A 16,983-nucleotide genomic window follows, 5' to 3' on the forward strand; every position below is an offset into this window, starting at 1 on the left:
TTGGTCAGCCATTTACCTAATTGTTGTCGGCAGTGGACATCCCGACTTGTATCCAAAAAAAATCATCCCAAGAAAACTAGATTTTTAAAAATGGGACGGAACGCAAAGTATGATAAAATGTTATTTTATCCCGAAAACCTATTTATAAGGTAAATTACAGTACATTCTCTGAAAATGGCAGAGAAATTCCAATCTTCAGTACATAAACTAGAGTACAATTGTCACTGGACAATTACGTCGAAGAATATACAGTTTTTTGAAACCACAGAAAAAGACTAAAGCTCCTCTCTTTGAGAAAAGCATATTATAATTTGCCATATGAATGAATGCCTTCTATAAGTAAACTCTGTACAGAGGTATAATCTCCATTGTTTCTTCTTCTACAGTTTCGGAGGGAGTCGCGCCCGGGTCTATTAACCAACGCGCTTGGAGTTGACTCCAAGAATATCCGACAAGTTTTCTGCTAACTATGTATATGGGACCAGTTAAGAAGTACCGGCAACTTCCTTAGCTCTTTGTCTCATCATCTCTGTAACAGCTGCTCGTCGACGAGAATCAGACTGTTGCTGAAGCCGCCTCAGGTGTTCTTTCAAATCTCTGAAGATTCAAAACATTTCGGTATAAGAATCTTGATCAGCACATACTAAGAACACATTCAAATGACTGGTATCGAGGGATCGTTTCACAAATTGCTATTTAACCTAAATTTCATGGGTGTAACAAGTATTTTTACACACAACGAAGTATTTTTTGCAACATATGAAATACTACGGAGCAACAATATTTGTATGCGTAATGATAGTAATTTTTGCACCTAATCATCCAGAAATCGTCATCAATTTAGATGGAATTTGATTATTACTTGCTTTCAGTTACCAAGGTGATAAATTGTTAAAACTCCAGGTGACTAAAGTAATAAATTGTGATCTCATAGCTCTAAAAAGGAAATTTACAATTCTAATACTCCCTCCGTCCCGGTCAATTGTTGTCCTTTGGTTTTGGCACAAATACCAAGGAAAGAGGAAGGAGCCAATTACTAAATGACAAGTGGAACATATTGAGTGTAAATGATCAAATTGTTCATCAAGTTCATTCTTAAAATAGAAAGGACAACAACTCACTCAGACACCCCAATATGGAAAAGGACAACAAATGACCGGGACAGAAGGAGTATCATTCAAAAAGGTGTCGCGGTAATGGGTGTGATTGGGTAGGATTCGGGAATGAAAATACATGAGGGTTGAACCTTCCAAAATCCAAATCATTACTGTCATTCCTATTGAGACACATTTCACAGAAATTAAGCACAAAATTTACTATCTCTTCACCAAATGAAACAATAATAGTTAGAGGTACAAACCTGCATCGAGGTACATTACATTCCGATTCTTTACAAGCCCGGGCATGAAGTTGAAGAAGATACCACATCTTTTTACAGAGAACGCATCCCCCAGAAGCACGAGTTTTGCAATGTATCCCATGACGGAAAAGCCCCTTCACCTTACGACAGTTTGGATAATGGCACGGTGGAGATTTGCATAAAGATGCATGCACCAGTAGATCAAGCATTTTCCGCAGCTGTAAGCACCCAAAAAAATCATTTTATCATACAGTCAAATACAGCAAATTAGAAGGAAATAGGAGCTGTTCTTATATGCAGCATCCCCTTCTGCAACTTTTGCCAAAAGAGGAGATGTATTCTGTTGATTACGCTTTCTTATCTTGCTTCCTTATAGCCTTAGCTCATGCTTTCTTAATATTTCCATTTACCTTTCTTTAAAGGATGGGGAATATTTTGAACTTTGAAATTAAAGGGGGCTCCTCGTTCTTTAATGCTTACTGGTAAATTTTTTTCAATAATATTGCTCCCTCCATCCCAATTTTAATATGTCCGGATTTGATGTTGGGTGGTCAAGCAATAGTCAGCTTTGACCAATAGTTTCTCCACGTATATGCAGAAGTGTAAAAAAAAATGGATGATGCAACATGGTTTCAACCAGGAACGATAAATTTGGGATGGAAATCGTATTTTCTATCAGAGAAAAAAAGGAGAACAAGAGAGGATGAAGCAAAACTACAAAAGAAAATAGACAGCTTAGCGCATCAGAAACCTAGTATAGAATGTTTGTCTCTACTCTGCATGGTTATATTTCAGACAGGAATAAGGTATGAAGGTCAGTGCAAATGTTGATACCTGTACAACACGTAATTGTCGAGCTTCCTTATTCTGAGCATCACGTTCAGCAATGGAAGGATAATTTGTCAACTTATGAGGATGATCAATAGCACCATCCTTCTGGAAACAAGCATTGCATACATCATATTCTGGACATGTTTCACACCGCCAACCTTGACCCGTTTCAATATCAAGGTGACAGATATTGCATGTCATCACAAATGCAGGGGCAGTTGGATTATGGAGATGGTAAAGCACCATCATGGAGGAATGCTTAGCCCGACGTAAAGTATCATACTGGTAATGATTTCCTTGGCAAAGACTTAAGAATGCCTGTCTTGTATCAAAAAATTCACTCTCCAGAATCTCGTCTTTGTCCTTTGTGTCTTCTGGCACACCGATGATTTCAATCTGAGATTTAAACAACTTGTCCGGTTAGCCATAATAAACTATACAAAATTGACTAAAATGTACATATGCCAATAAGTTCCTTGGCTGACGTGACAAATCACAAAAGTTTGTAACTTACTTTCCTAAGTCCATGTTTATCTTTTTGGTTGACGGGATGTCTTTCCCGGTCATCACGCTTCTGTTCTTCACAATAACACCTGCGAAAAACCATCATATTCGACCACAAACAATCAATCCAGGAGAAAATGAGACATTCAAAGAAATGTATCATGTTCCACTTGAACGTCTACAAGGTAACTCTAATCACTGGTTCGTAAATCTAAACAACCATGACATGATACACAATAACAAATATAAGAAAGATAATTCAGAACTTCAGGTATTGAAAACAATATGTGAAACCGGAATAAGCCAGATTCAGCAGGGAGAAAAAAAGCACAAGCAAACAGCAATACAGCACTTCAATAGTTTGACAGTTCCACCCATTATTCTCCCTCCTCGACATTATCTACTCATTTGACTTTTGAGGTCAAAGTTCCAAATTTTGACGGTAAACGTGCTAACAAATTTAAATGGAATACGATAGGATGCTATATGTTTACATTTGTCAACACCAAATTATTTTTAACAAAAGAAGAAATATATAAATGCAAAACAATGTGAAGATTAATTTGAAACAGAGGAAGCACCTAGAGGGCACTAATCTGTAAGAAAACCTTCGAAAGATGTGTACTTGTGTACACAGCAGCTTTAATCAGATAAATGTTTTTCTATAAAATTTATTTTCACCCAACTAAAAGTAACTGGCTATAGTATAAATGAAGTGTTGTTCCTTGGACAATTAACGTATACAAATTTAGGCAACGGACAGAACATATCCCGACTCAACCTCAGTTTACTTTGAACAGAAAACCAAGTTATAAACAGTCAAGCTTTATGAGCATTGCACAATAGTCTAAGTTTGATTCAAATTCTTGCTTTCTTCCATTATAAATACTCGATCGACTACATATTTGTCAGTAAGCCTGCTTCATCAACTAACAAGGCTAAAAAAGGAGAAAGGTATTGTGCCAAAACCAACTGATCAATAGCAACAAGCCCCCTTCAAAGTCCAAAACTCCAAATCCTCTCTCATTTGAAGTCACCAAGAATCTTATCTATCAGCGATACGGGAGGAGAAAAACATACACAAAACCAAAACCTAAGTTAAGGGAACAAAAACTTGCCTGTCACAAAGTTGGAAATTTTTACACAGCTCGCAAACCCAGCGATTTCCAGATACCATTAATAGACAACAGTGTGTGCATGCATGCTGCAAATGGACCATAATGAAGTCTTCCTTCATAGGGACAATTGTTTCACCAAGCTGCAGGCCAAACAAAAAAACAATTATTAAAATATCAGAATATTGACTGAAAAATGCATTAAGGAAAGATGCTTGTCAGCAACTATATTGCCGTCTATATTGCTGTGATAATTAAATCCAGGAAAATTATACAGGGTACCCCTCTTTTTTACCCAAAAAAACCTTTGACTAGTCATAACTCTTGGCCATGCGTTCAGGAAACGATTCTTTTTTTTTACCAAACTAAAGATCTCGTAAAGACGATTATTTTGAAAAAAAAAAAAAGACAGTCACTTTTTGAACTCGCCATCAAGAGATAAGGTCACTCATTTTATTCGGTTAAAAACGTTTGACTGACCATAATTCTTTCAACAAGCATAAAAATGGTGATTTTTTTTCAAATCGAAGATCTCGTAATGACGATGAATTTGGGGAAAAAAAACACCGCTTTTGGAACTCGTGACTAAGAGTTATAGCCTATCAAAGTGGGGTTTTTTTTCAAAAAGCGGGATATAACTTTGAAAACGTAAATACACAAGGTTACATGTAGAATTTCCCATAAATCAAATTCAACTCATCAACCTCGCAAAAAAATTTCCTCTATTTACTTTTGGACACGGTAAATATCAGAAGTGCTTAGAACGAGAAAAAAAACTGGTAGCTTTTGCTGCAAATGACCTGATATAGAACCAAGAGGGTAGTAATAATTCGTAAAAAAATGAAAGGCATTCCAAGCTACTGTTACGATAATTACTTTGTGCATTAGAAGGATATCCTTAGACGCATTACTGGAAAGATCCAATTGCCCAGATGCCTTAAGAGCCCTCTTTGTTATCATCTTTTTAGTTACTCCTTTTTTGTTCAGTCTCCTGCACTCCTCTTCTTGATTAATAAGATTTATCATATCCTCAGCAGCACCAGGCCAATAATCACCATCAAAATAAGGGAGTCTAGCTGCTGTAACCTTCGCTTTTGATTCACCAGTTTGAATGAAGAAATGCTCGTACAAGTTAGTAAGGTCAACCACAATATTTTCTCTAATGGCTTTTCTAAGCATCGCCAAGTACCTGAAGAAGAATCATCATACAACATAATTTATGAGGCAAGCATCCAAACAGAGCCTTCCGCCACATGTTGATGATCAAATACTAACACATGTACTATTAGCAAAATCGTCATACCACTCCCTCAATTTATCAGACTTAGGCGTCTTTTGGATCTCAGGATGGCAGTAGAGGATATAATCTTCACCCTTTAATGGCGGACAAGCCCATATGTAACAACTTGCAAAACCACGCTTCTTACAATACTCGAGATATCCAATCTTCGATGACAAAAAATATTTTGATACACACAGGGAGTCCATTAGCAACTATACTTAAATCAACAAGATTTAAAATTAAAAAAGCCAAATCCACACAAGCATCAAAGATTCAAAGCCACAAGCCTCACCAAGATTTCATGATAGACAAATGTACGAAGAGCTTCTCCAGTCACTGTTTTTACGTCTGGCCTAAAGTATTTCACTGAATCAAGGTAGGACAGATAAACACGGCGTTGATTTGGCGGAAGACATTCTGATCCAAACTCTTGAACGTACATGCCATATAAACAAACTTCAACTCCTTCTATCTTCTGAAATAGCAAGACTACCTGAAATAGTAGCTTCTTAAGCACACTCAGGACAGACAGTCTATGACCTCATAAGGTCAAATAATAAAACTTACAGAGAACAGATAACACAGTATCAGACCTTAGATTTGTACGGAAATTCCAAAGGATAATTCTCTTCACGAAAAATCTCCAGAAACCTCGGCTTCACTTCCAGCTTTTTATCAACAGATGACACAACCCTGACAACTATACCATCGGCTCCAGGAACCTATAAAAACCACATTCACATGTACAACCAAAAAAGTAAACAAAAATCACCATACGATGATAATAGTGAGCTATCTAATAATACACTCTTCTTTAATTGCATTTTTATCCAGCATTACATGTACACTCCCAATAGGTAATACTCCGCTAAACATTACGAAAAGAATCAAGAAAGCTATAACTTGACCCTAAAGTTCTAGAACTTGTTGAACATACACAAATCGTACCGAACATTAACAGCATGAAATATTAAATCACCATTCACCACACTAGCTTATAATTTCACATAAATATGCCTCCTACAAAGAACGGCATATTTCATGAAAGAAGATTAAAAGAAAAGGAAATATTGCAGAATGAACAAAAGCAGCCTAACATGAAAATAAAATTTATATATGTAGTCCAGCTTTTTCTGTTAGATGAATTTCAAAATAAATCAAATGAATTTCTCCGCCAAGAATGTCGCAACACATCATCCCCACTACAACATATAACTAAGTTAACAACAATTAGTGTGACAACAGAAAATACCTCATCATAACTTTTCCCTAGGCTTCTTGCCCTTTCAAGTCTCTCATGCTTCAGTCGCCTAGCTAATCGTTTCTCTATGTGATCACTTAGCACAGTAGTCGGCAAATCTTTTGCACCAAGAACAGCACTCTGTGGTAATGGCGTGCGCTCTCCCTGTTCAACCTCTTGCATATAACAATTAGGACATGTGTACTCAGCTTGACCACCATCATTTCGCCTTCCATTAAACAAGGCACATATCTGATGTTGCCAGGCTTCACATTTATCACATTGTACCCACTGCAAAAGACAGCATAAACTGAGTATAACCTTTTTTTCCTTCCTTTTCCATTACCGTTGTCTAAAAAAAAGCCTTTTTTTCTTTTATATTAACTAAAATGAAGTTGGGTCAGAAATGACATACCCATTCTTCTGTCTCTTCATCATTTTTCTTCTTCTCCATCCTTCCCTTTGGAATTGCAGTTCCATCAACTACTATTGTATCACCACGGGTTTCATTATAGCATGGAATACAGAAAAAGTGACGCGTATCACCAGCTCCTACAGTATAATACATAGCATTTCGCTTGATTCGAGCGCCACAAGGAGTACAGTAAATAGGTGGTGGTTCAAACGAAAGTTTCTCAACAGCACATAACTGACAGGAGTTTTCACTCATTGTTTGTTCCATCGCTTGATTTTTCTCCGCTTTTGCCTTGCTCTGAAAAAAAGTACAATAAGAACACGAATATAACTATATAAGTAACTATGGACTATGGCAAAGAAATGTCGACAGCGCCATCGAACTACAGCCCTTTCATGTCAACCTTATGGTTTCAAATATGAGTATATGACCATGGCAGTATTTTGCTGAGGTATATAACTGCAAAGTCAAGTGATTGTCATTGGTGTAAAATAACAATGCTTCATAGTTCATACTAAGCTCACATAGACCTTCACCTAGCTCATATCCAAGTATCAACAATTTGAACATCTATGTTTTCAGAACTCAGGCTACTTAAGACTTCACGGGATCCTACAAATCTCAAATGGAGCTCATAATTCATCTCAAAGACACTCCCTCAAAAAGCTACATGAGACATTTTCATAATTATAATCACCCAGCTAGAGAAAATAAACACCACGGTTTTTCGCCTCACTGAACTATTTGAAATTGATATAGAAAATAAATAAATAAAATTAACATATGAAATTACCAAAAGTATAGATATCATAAGTCCTTCTTTCATCACTTAATTAGAAATTAACCAAAAAAATCTAGCAATAATATACCCCAACATTGAGTGAAGGGTATCTTCGCCAGACAAGTCCCACAAAAGCTCAGCTCGGTAAAATGACGACTAAATAACAAGTAACCACTTCATATCAACAGTATGAGTTGGTAAACACTACACATGATAAGCAAGTAAAAAATCAACAGGTCCAAAGACAGTAACTGACCTGCCCAACCCACCGTCTTAGGCCAGTAATGTGCTCCCGCACTTGCTCTGGGGTGAACAGTTCAATTAATGATACTCCCTTAATATTTGGCTTTCCAGACTTTGTTCCAACTTGTTCGGGTGGCTGGACTACCACTTCTGGCTTCAATTGGCCATTTTCTTTTACATGTTTCTCACTCTCTTCTTTAGGCAATGAACCGGCATGATTCAAAACCGGTCCACCATCAAATTGCTGACAAGAAGCAATGTCACCAGAAGGCTGTTTAATCTCAGTACTATTTTGGTCTGATCCATTAGAAATTTCAGCTTTTAAATCCCGATACTCAGAATTAATTTGCATATAGTCATCATTTTCCCCATATTCGCTTGACTGTACACTCTGGGGAGCTTGTGATGCATTAATAACATTAACTGGTGCATACATGCTATCATTCTCAGAAGAACGAAATTGAGAAGGTAGCTCTGACTTAATTCGTTTAACAGGAGGTTTATTCTCGGGAGATACAACAATTGTTTCAGATGGCTCAATTGCTTCAGACGGCTTAATATTCTCTGGAGATGCAACAGTTGGAGATACAACAATTGTCTCAGATGATTTGAAAGGGCCATTAATAGAACGCTGCAATCCATCAGGATCCTGTCGAGTACATACCTTTTTATGTACACGTATAAACTTCAGGTACGGCACACAAACAGGGCAGTTAAGATCCCTGCAACTTCTTTGGTGATTAATCAGTGTTCTTGACTGCGCACAACGAGGATACGAGCATGGAATATCCTTACAGCTATCCAAATGGTCTAAAAGCTTTTGAGCTAAAATGCAATTAGATTCGAGACATTCTCCCGGTGGAGCTATACACGAACGTGCATGGCGTAGGAACAAGAGCCACCTGAGTTGATTCCTGAAATTTTGATCACAATGGCCATTTGAAGAACTACCGCCACTACCTAATCTGGGTTGATCTGCAATACTTCCAGGAGTAACAATTCGGTCATTACTTGAGATTTCAGAAGACAAATTAATGCACTGCACATCGGCATGCCCAACATTTCCCCGAAGAATCTCCTCTTGAGCATTATGTTCATGGGATATGTTTCTGACCAATGATGGCCTGTCATGAACTGGATGCCATTGACTACTATGCAATACTTCTTGCTGTGCTCCCAAATGCTGCTTGCCGAGCTCATTTGTACTGTCACCAGCCATCATTGGCTGAGGATTAGACGGAAGAGAAGACAATTGATTATTTCTTGAAATATTTTCATTTGAATTATACTGCAGCGGATTCTGCAACTCAGGAACCTGGATATGTCCAGATAAACTTTGTTGAAAAACCTCGTTTTGATGGTCCATTGCATATTCAGAAATCACAGGATTACCATTGTCAGATGTCGATTGCAATTGAAATGCCTCATTTCTTACAGATATTTGGGATTGATCACTTGGCCAAATTTGCTGATTATATGCCTCAGTTGGCTGAACAAGAAGATCACTTGGCTGCCTTTGTTGAGAATATGCAGTAAGCTGCTGTTGCTGGGGCATCTGATTAAGCTGTTGTTGATACTGCCTTGTAGAAATCTGCATATGGTTTTCAATCGGTGGCAGCGATGGCTGAAAATTAACTTTTTCTACTTGTTCAGCCAAGTGAGGCCTGAGATATGAAGCTGCTTGTGACGACTGAGAGTTCAATTGGGCCAAATGGCTATTTACTAAGGAGCTGGCTCTGGGGGTTACTTGATCTGCATTCTGATTATTCAACAATGACCCAACAGAAGCTCCAATGTTGCAGAAATTTCCAGATCCAGAAGAATCACCTGCAAAGTAGACAAGTTACTTTCAATGATGTTAAATAAATCATGAGTTACATGGTTTGATGTCGATTTGGTTCAGCAAGATATTCGAGTTCTCAGAACGCTAATGTATTCAAATCTAAAAGAACACTAGCCGCCTAATCCGAGTATGAACTCTACTTCAGTATGGGCAATTCGGTTCAAGCATCAGTCTACCAAACCTCAAAACATTCATTAGTAAGCATCAGCTTTCTAAATCGCCCAAAAGGAAGGGAAAATTTGACCAACCTTGCACCAGAACAGGCTGCTGAAGTGTACCATGTGACTGTAACAGATGTCCAGAGGAGGCACCAAATGATGACATGGTCACATAGTTACCAGATGAGCCTGATTCATTCACCATTTGTACATTATTTCCAAAACCATTATTCATAATACCATTTTGGAACCGATGTTGCATTAAAGATCTCATTCCACTGCCAAGGTTCTGTAACATGATATTATTTTGACCACCGGCTTGTCTTTGAGGCACCTGCTGTGATGCCATCAGAGAATCAACACTTGAAAGCATACCATTGTTGTTAAAACCATCCACAGTAATTAACATTTGATTATTCCTGCCACTCAGTCCAGGTGTTGGAACCATTTGGTTCATAGGTCTCTGACCCAGCATCATGTTGTTACCACCAGAATTCATGGGAAACGCAGACGCCAATGGCTGGCAAACATTTGATAAAGATCCTGCTTAACATATATTCAATCAGAAAGGGCACATTAAAGCCAGCAACATTACTTGCAAAAATACATCAAACATTTTAATTACCTTCACCTGCACCGAAAGAGCCACCACGCATACCAGAAAAAGGTCCATTGACAATTGGCATCATGCTTCCAGCGCCTGGAGTTGACGATGACATGTATCCACCAGTGCCTGCGTTCATTATTGTTGAATTAACTGCAGATGAGACCATAACATAACATTTGAATATCCATTGTACTGCATACCAGGTGTTGGCATCATTGTAGCAACAGGGGGTGTATTATTTACGAATTGTGAATGCTGAGGCACGTGATTAGTCGGTGTGTATCGTCTAAACAATGCTTGCAAACGGGCCTCAAGAGTGTCCATGTTCATATAGTCCTCCTAACAGCCGAATTAAATAAGTAACATAAGAAAGTAACGAAGGAAAGATGGTTCACCAGAAACTCCGTCTATAAAATAAAAAATAAAAAATTACAAAAAAGTGACATTCTTGAAAATTGTAAACGACCCTGCCTTTAAGCAAACAACATTAAGTCAATAAAGCATGGTTATGAATCAGTCAGGACACCAATTTGTGATCAAGTTATCAAGGTTTTGGAGGTTAACACCACCACATTTTGGGACATCTTGGCCGCATCTAACAAGATTATGCCGCGACCGTGAACAAAACTGAGACTTAATACTGTGAAATAAAGAGAACCTGACCACTTAACAAGTTAACATCCCAGGATCACACAGAAGTAGAAGAAATCAAAAATATACCTTTGTCGTAGCCGACCTAAAAAGTCCCTCTTCCAGACGTCTTGAAAAATCTTGACATTTCTTTGAAACAAGCTCATTGGGTTGTGATTGTTTCAGCATCAAAATCTCATTGCTGGGAACAACATAGAATATATTTCAAAATCCCTAATGGAAAAAAGCATTAGAAAACAAAGGAACCTATTACAGGAAGGATTAACTCCAAATGGTGAACACAAGTCGTTTACACCAGCAGCCAAATATTGCAGTAGCCATATAGCACTGAACAGATTAGCAGAACAAGAATCTTTCTTTTTCTTTGTATGTTACTTGTGGTTATTGTGATTTGTGACCCATCGCTTTCCCGAAAATGCAATTTCCAAAACGTTATCATGCTCCTGAATTCTTGTGCCCAAAGAGGCATCGAGTTTAAAGTTGGGTGGACAGACTAATTTGCATTTAGTAAGGAACATAAAGAAAACAGTTGATCCCAGGGTTTTAAATCTCGGCCGAGACGTATCGTATCGCCCGAGATGTATCGGTATCGGAGGCCGCCGATACGAGATATCCCGAGATGTATCGGGTAAATTGAAAAGAAGAAAGTATCGGCCGAGACGACCGATTTATAACGTGTATCGGCCAACTCGGCCCGATACAGCCCGCGATGAACCCGATATGAACGAGTTATAACTTGTACCGGCCAAGTTTTTTAATGGAAAGCTCTTAGAAATTGTATAGCATTGATCAAATTAATTATCCTAAGTAGAATTAATCTTAACTTTATATGAAATAGTCAATAGATGATGAAATATTTACAAAAGCTTGTAAAATAAATATCACCGCGATAATAGCGATTCGGAGCGCGACGGCCGAGTCGGGGACGATTCCGCGACTCCGTTACCGCGACCGCGATCGCGACCGATACCGCTATTTAAAACCCTGGTTGATCCTATTATCAACTGTGAGCAGAATTATTAAATGGAATGATACGGATAAGAACAATCTCATTCTTTATAACTAAGAATTGTGATAACAAGTTATAGCTTACCTCTCCCACAATTATCATATCACATGAAGGCTTAGAATCAGAGAAAATGATGCACATAATTCACTCTAATGCTAAATTGGAGATTTTTGGCCTTTCGATTTTCATTTACGAATTACTGAAGAGATATTGTTCATACATGTTAAAATAGGAAATGCCTTCTTAAAGCAAAGTTCTGTACTTGTAAAATAAGAAAGACCGCTCCTGTATTACGACAAGAAATCTGATCTTCTTAAATGCAACCAAAAAAAACATCTAAAGTAAGAAGCCACATGTCATCTCACATGAGAACCCAAACTGAAACAGTAAAGTGGACACGGAAGAAACCAATTTGTTATCAATACGATAAAATCTGTCCAATGGTTAATGAAAGAATTACAAGGTAGCAAAAATATAATTGACAGACAATTTACAAGGATAGAAAAATTTTAAAAAAAACATAAACAAAAAATGTATCACTCTAAGATCTAGACATCAGATTTACAACTGACCCCTGACAGCAAAGAGCACATTATTTCCCATCAAGTAATCGTTCAGCAATGTACTTCCATAACAGCGACAAAATGGGTTATACTGTTATACACATGTACTCAACAGCTAGGAATTACTTTGGCACAACCGTAAAGCAGGGTTAGCTATTAGGGTATGCAACCCAGGGTTACCAGATTCGCAATTTGTTCAATTCGCTTTCTTAATTCTAATTCGCGATTCGCTCAATTTAGCGAATTCAATTCGCTGGCGAATTACATTATTTTAAAATTCGGTAATTCGTCGAATCCAATTCGCAGAAGGATTATCCTTTTATATCAACAAAGCTACAAAAAACTCATCTTCCTGTCATAAATCAAAATCAAATTAAAGCTAAATCTACAAATCTGCATGGCATCATATGGAGAAAAAACGCAAAACAATTAAATGCAAACATAAAAAAACAAAATCCAAGATACACATCTTACATTTTCTCTCTCATAAACCGCCTCATTATAACAATTTCGTTGTCCATCACTGGCGGATTACTCTGACTACCCATATTTTGCACTTGTGAGTGGAACAGATTCCCATTTTGCTGCAGCAGTCCAGGCAACTGATTGCTCGCCTGGTTAGGTACCTGCCCAACACACTGACCTGACATGTGAGATTGGGCATTCATCTTCAATGAGTAGACTGCCCAATACCTTTAAGTTCTTCAGTTTCACCACATAAACAACACATTCTTTTCTTATGCTTCTGCTGAACCTTCAATATCAAGAAAAATATCGGCTCTTTCCACCAAAATAACGCTGCAACAAAAAGAAATATTTTGAATTACTATAACATAAAGGCCAAACACAAAGAACGTCACATACAAGATACAAGGACATGCGGAGAAGACGCGTGCAACAAAAACAGGATAAACATCCTAAGTGCTTGTGCCTCAAATATCTCATGCAAGAAAAATTCAAGGGTATAAACCAAAGTAGACATACATATATTTTCAGATTATGAACATACGAATTTCTAAGTAAATGATCAACAATAAAGACACCTCAGGTCGACAACAAGTGATATTGCATATAAGGTATAAGTTATTACCATGTCAAACTTATAGGTGTACGTGAATCATACAAACAACAGCGACCTAGAACTACTAAAATAGTTCAAATACGTGCGAATGATCGCACGTCAATAAGCAAGGATATAATTGCATGCATAGTAAAAAATTTATGCCTATTCAAGCAGAAACCAGTTACTCAGTTTTCCGGTTAAAAAGGTTCACTTCAGCTAAAAAATACGCAAACTACAAAAATGCAGTGTTCAACTCATGAATCAAACCCGAGATACTTCCTTACAGAATATATCCACAAAGGACAGTCATAACTACACAATTATCGTCAACAACCCACAGACACTTAAAGTTTAGTGGCACTGTGTGGATATGCAAAAAGGACAATTTGGCCCAATGAAAATACAAAATCACGGGGTAAAGTACAACTCTTCGTGACAACATGCATGTCCAAAAAGAAATCGAGTAACTATGTATGCCCTTGACACAACAAAGTACAAATGTTCTAAATATATTCACACAAATTGCTTCAATTACAAGCAAATGGGACTTACAGACTTTACGTGTGCGATTAAGAATGTGTAAACCAGTGACTACAACTATCCGTTACACTACTACAGCGTGAATCATAAAGTGCAAAAGATGATCGCTTGACAAATAATGCAAAACTTAGCAAGCAAGACTCTTGAATCTTTCTTCCGCCGCTACAAATTGGGAGACTACAAAATTATATGTTCTTGCAAAATCAGTCATATAGGAAAAAAAATCTCAATATAAAGTGCAAGCTATGTGGTTATTCTCCATTGCATATATCAAAATGAATCCTAAACTACTTATTCTATGATGGGTAAATTTCAACTGCGTCCACTCGATATCTTTTTCTTTTCCATCTTTTGACTTCCATTTTACAATAAGTATTCTACAAGCCCAAAAATAATAAACATCCATTTCTAATGGTAATATTCAACATGAATAAATTTTGGAAGGTGATGTGATTTTCCACATAATAAAATCAGCCTACCTTGCGCGTTAATTCAATACTTTCCTATCAAGTTCAAGATAAGCACAAAATGATTGCTGAAGATTGCAAGTCAATCAATAATAAGTATGGACGCAATTAAGTGTAAGTATTTATTATATATATAGACTGTATGTAGCTGAAACCAGTTGCATGCTAAATTTTCCATTTGCAACAAGGATAAGTTCAGCTGACAAATATACAGGACAAAAAGGAGAAACAAAAAAATGCCGCATTCAACTTCTTGACACAATACATCCATACAGAAATGGGATAGCCAACTACGCCCTCAAATCCTCAAATTAATAAAAATGAAGTGCGGTGGACACTTTTAAACACATTGTTACCACAACGAGCTGAGGGAACTTTAATACTTTCCGTACAGGGCTAATACAAAGTAACGCAACGACTACAATTATCCGTCACAGTATGACAGCGTGGACCAGAAAGTGCAAATGAAGACTCCCAGACAAATATTCAGGCTTTGCAAGCAAGTTCAAGACTCTAAATCTTTCCTACGCCACTAGAAATCAGGAGACCGTGAAATTATATGTCCACAAGTCGGTCATCTTTAAAAAAAAAATGCATATCTCAATGCAGTGTGGAAAGTTAATGTGGTTATCTTCCGTTATATATCGAAATTGGTAACCTACACTAGTTCTCTTGTGAAAGGTAAAACCTTCACTACTCAATCCACTCGAAATCTTTTTCCTTTTCCACATTTCGACATCCATTTACAGTATTATCTTTCCTACCATCCCGAAAAACACTAACCTTTCATTTCTATCTAGTGATTTTTAACATAAATGAGAATTTTCGCGGGTAATTGAATTTCACACACAACATAACTCTTCCCATTAGAAAATCAGTCACCCATACCACATTCTGCATCAATTCAACATTTTCAAATATTTTACAAAATTTTCGCGGGTAATTGAATTTCCCACACAACCTAACATTTTCCACTAGATAATCAATCAAACAAACTACATTTGCATCAATTCAACATTTTCCAATCTCTTACAAAATTTTCGCGAGTAATTGGTTTCCCACACAACATAACATTTTCCACTAGAAAATCGATCAAACAAACTACATTTTGCATCAAGTCAACAATTTTCAACCTTTTACCAGCAAAACACTAAATAATTCCACAATCTTTAACATGATCAATAACAAAGCAGGTACAAACAATGCACCATCATCAAAACATCAAACAATCAATTTACAACAATTCCCACATTCAAAATTACGACAAAAACCTACCCATGCAATAAAATTAATCAAATTAACACAATGTAGGTACTCCAAAATTCATCACAAATCCCATGCACGACGATCATGATCTTGATTACACCAAATCATCAGACAGACTTCAACGAAATCAAAAACCCAGAAAAACCCCCTTATTAATCAGACCCAATTCCTCCAAATTCAAATTCAATTGCGTCAATTAGGGTTCTTACAACGAAACCCTAAATTGCAAATATTCGATAAAAATTAAGGGTCGACATTAATCAATCAAATAAAAACATGGGTTTTAAAACAACGTAAGATTGAATACAATGTGTTTGAATTTGATTATGATTAAGATTAAGATTAAGATTGTGCTGACAATTTAAGTACTGTTTTTTAAGTTTATGTTTTGCTTTTATATCTCTTTGATTTGATTTTGTTCATTAATTTATGGTCTTTTCACATTTACTTTCTCTCTCTTCTATGTATTTTCACGGGGAAGTAGTGATTGACCCCTAACTTTAAGCAATTGTGAAATTAACCCTCATAACTTTCAATTAGAGTGATTTGGCCTCATAACTTAGATAATAAGTGAAATTAAATCCATTTATCAAAATCTAATGAGAAATTCAATTTATCATATCAAAAAAGTGAAAATGGTTAATGTTTTTATGAAAAATACAAAATAAAAGTTTACAAAAATAAATTAAAAAAAGCACAATTAGATAAAAAAAATTAAAATACTTTACAAAAATCAAACAATTTATTATTTTTATATAAAGTACATATTTTTCAACTTTTTTTACAACTTTTGTAAAAAAGTTTCAATTGCAAAATATTTTGTTAGGTAGTTGTGTTAAAATCAGAAGTCGGAATAAAATATTTTCATGAAAAAAATATAATAAAAGGGCAAAAAAATATTCAAATTTTTCTATTTTTCAACATTTCAAAAAAATTCACATAAAATTGTTAATTGTTTTTTTTTTAACAAAAATCATACCGAATTACATACGTATGTAAAAAAAAGTTGAAAAAATATTTTGCAGTTGAAATTTTTTTACAAAAA

The 16,983-nt window shown here is 36.4% G+C and overlaps 1 protein-coding gene across 2 annotated transcripts; it reads right to left on the minus strand.

The window, feature by feature from the left end:
- Positions 1 to 110: 110 nt before the first annotated feature.
- Positions 111 to 16,378, minus strand: LOC141591765 (histone acetyltransferase HAC1-like). Of its 2 annotated transcripts, XM_074412211.1 has the most exons (18): positions 15,948 to 16,378; positions 13,077 to 13,400; positions 11,100 to 11,211; positions 10,580 to 10,718; positions 10,398 to 10,505; positions 9,863 to 10,315; positions 7,785 to 9,598; positions 6,748 to 7,044; positions 6,345 to 6,623; positions 5,686 to 5,814; positions 5,385 to 5,585; positions 5,114 to 5,256; positions 4,687 to 4,999; positions 3,814 to 3,953; positions 2,706 to 2,784; positions 2,195 to 2,587; positions 1,361 to 1,578; positions 111 to 597 (listed from the first exon to the last, which is right to left on the minus strand). In XM_074412211.1, the coding sequence occupies exons 2-18, from the start codon at positions 13,268 to 13,270 to the stop codon at positions 486 to 488; spliced, it is 5,124 nt and encodes a 1,707-aa protein (XP_074268312.1). In that variant the 5' UTR covers positions 13,271 to 13,400; positions 15,948 to 16,378; the 3' UTR covers positions 111 to 485. The 2 variants fall into 2 exon arrangements, with proteins under 2 accessions (XP_074268312.1, XP_074268313.1); XM_074412212.1 differs by lacking the exon at positions 15,948 to 16,378 and having other exon boundaries at positions 11,100 to 11,243; positions 13,077 to 13,168.
- Between the last annotated feature and the right edge of the window lie 605 nt (positions 16,379 to 16,983).

Source organism: Silene latifolia, chromosome 7 (assembly GCF_048544455.1).
Source record: "Silene latifolia isolate original U9 population chromosome 7, ASM4854445v1, whole genome shotgun sequence".
Lineage (NCBI taxonomy): Eukaryota > Viridiplantae > Streptophyta > Magnoliopsida > Caryophyllales > Caryophyllaceae > Silene > Silene latifolia.

Coding starts and splice junctions, on each gene's coding strand:
- LOC141591765 (XM_074412211.1), bottom strand. CDS start 13,270: ATGAATGCCCAATCTCACATGTCAGGTCAGTGTGTTGGGCAGGTACCT. Junction 2,588..2,705: donor ATAAACATGGACTTAGGAAA/GTAAGTTACAAA, acceptor TTTAAATCTCAG/ATTGAAATCATCGGTGTGCC. Junction 598..1,360: donor TGTAATGTACCTCGATGCAG/GTTTGTACCTCT, acceptor TTGAATCTTCAG/AGATTTGAAAGAACACCTGA.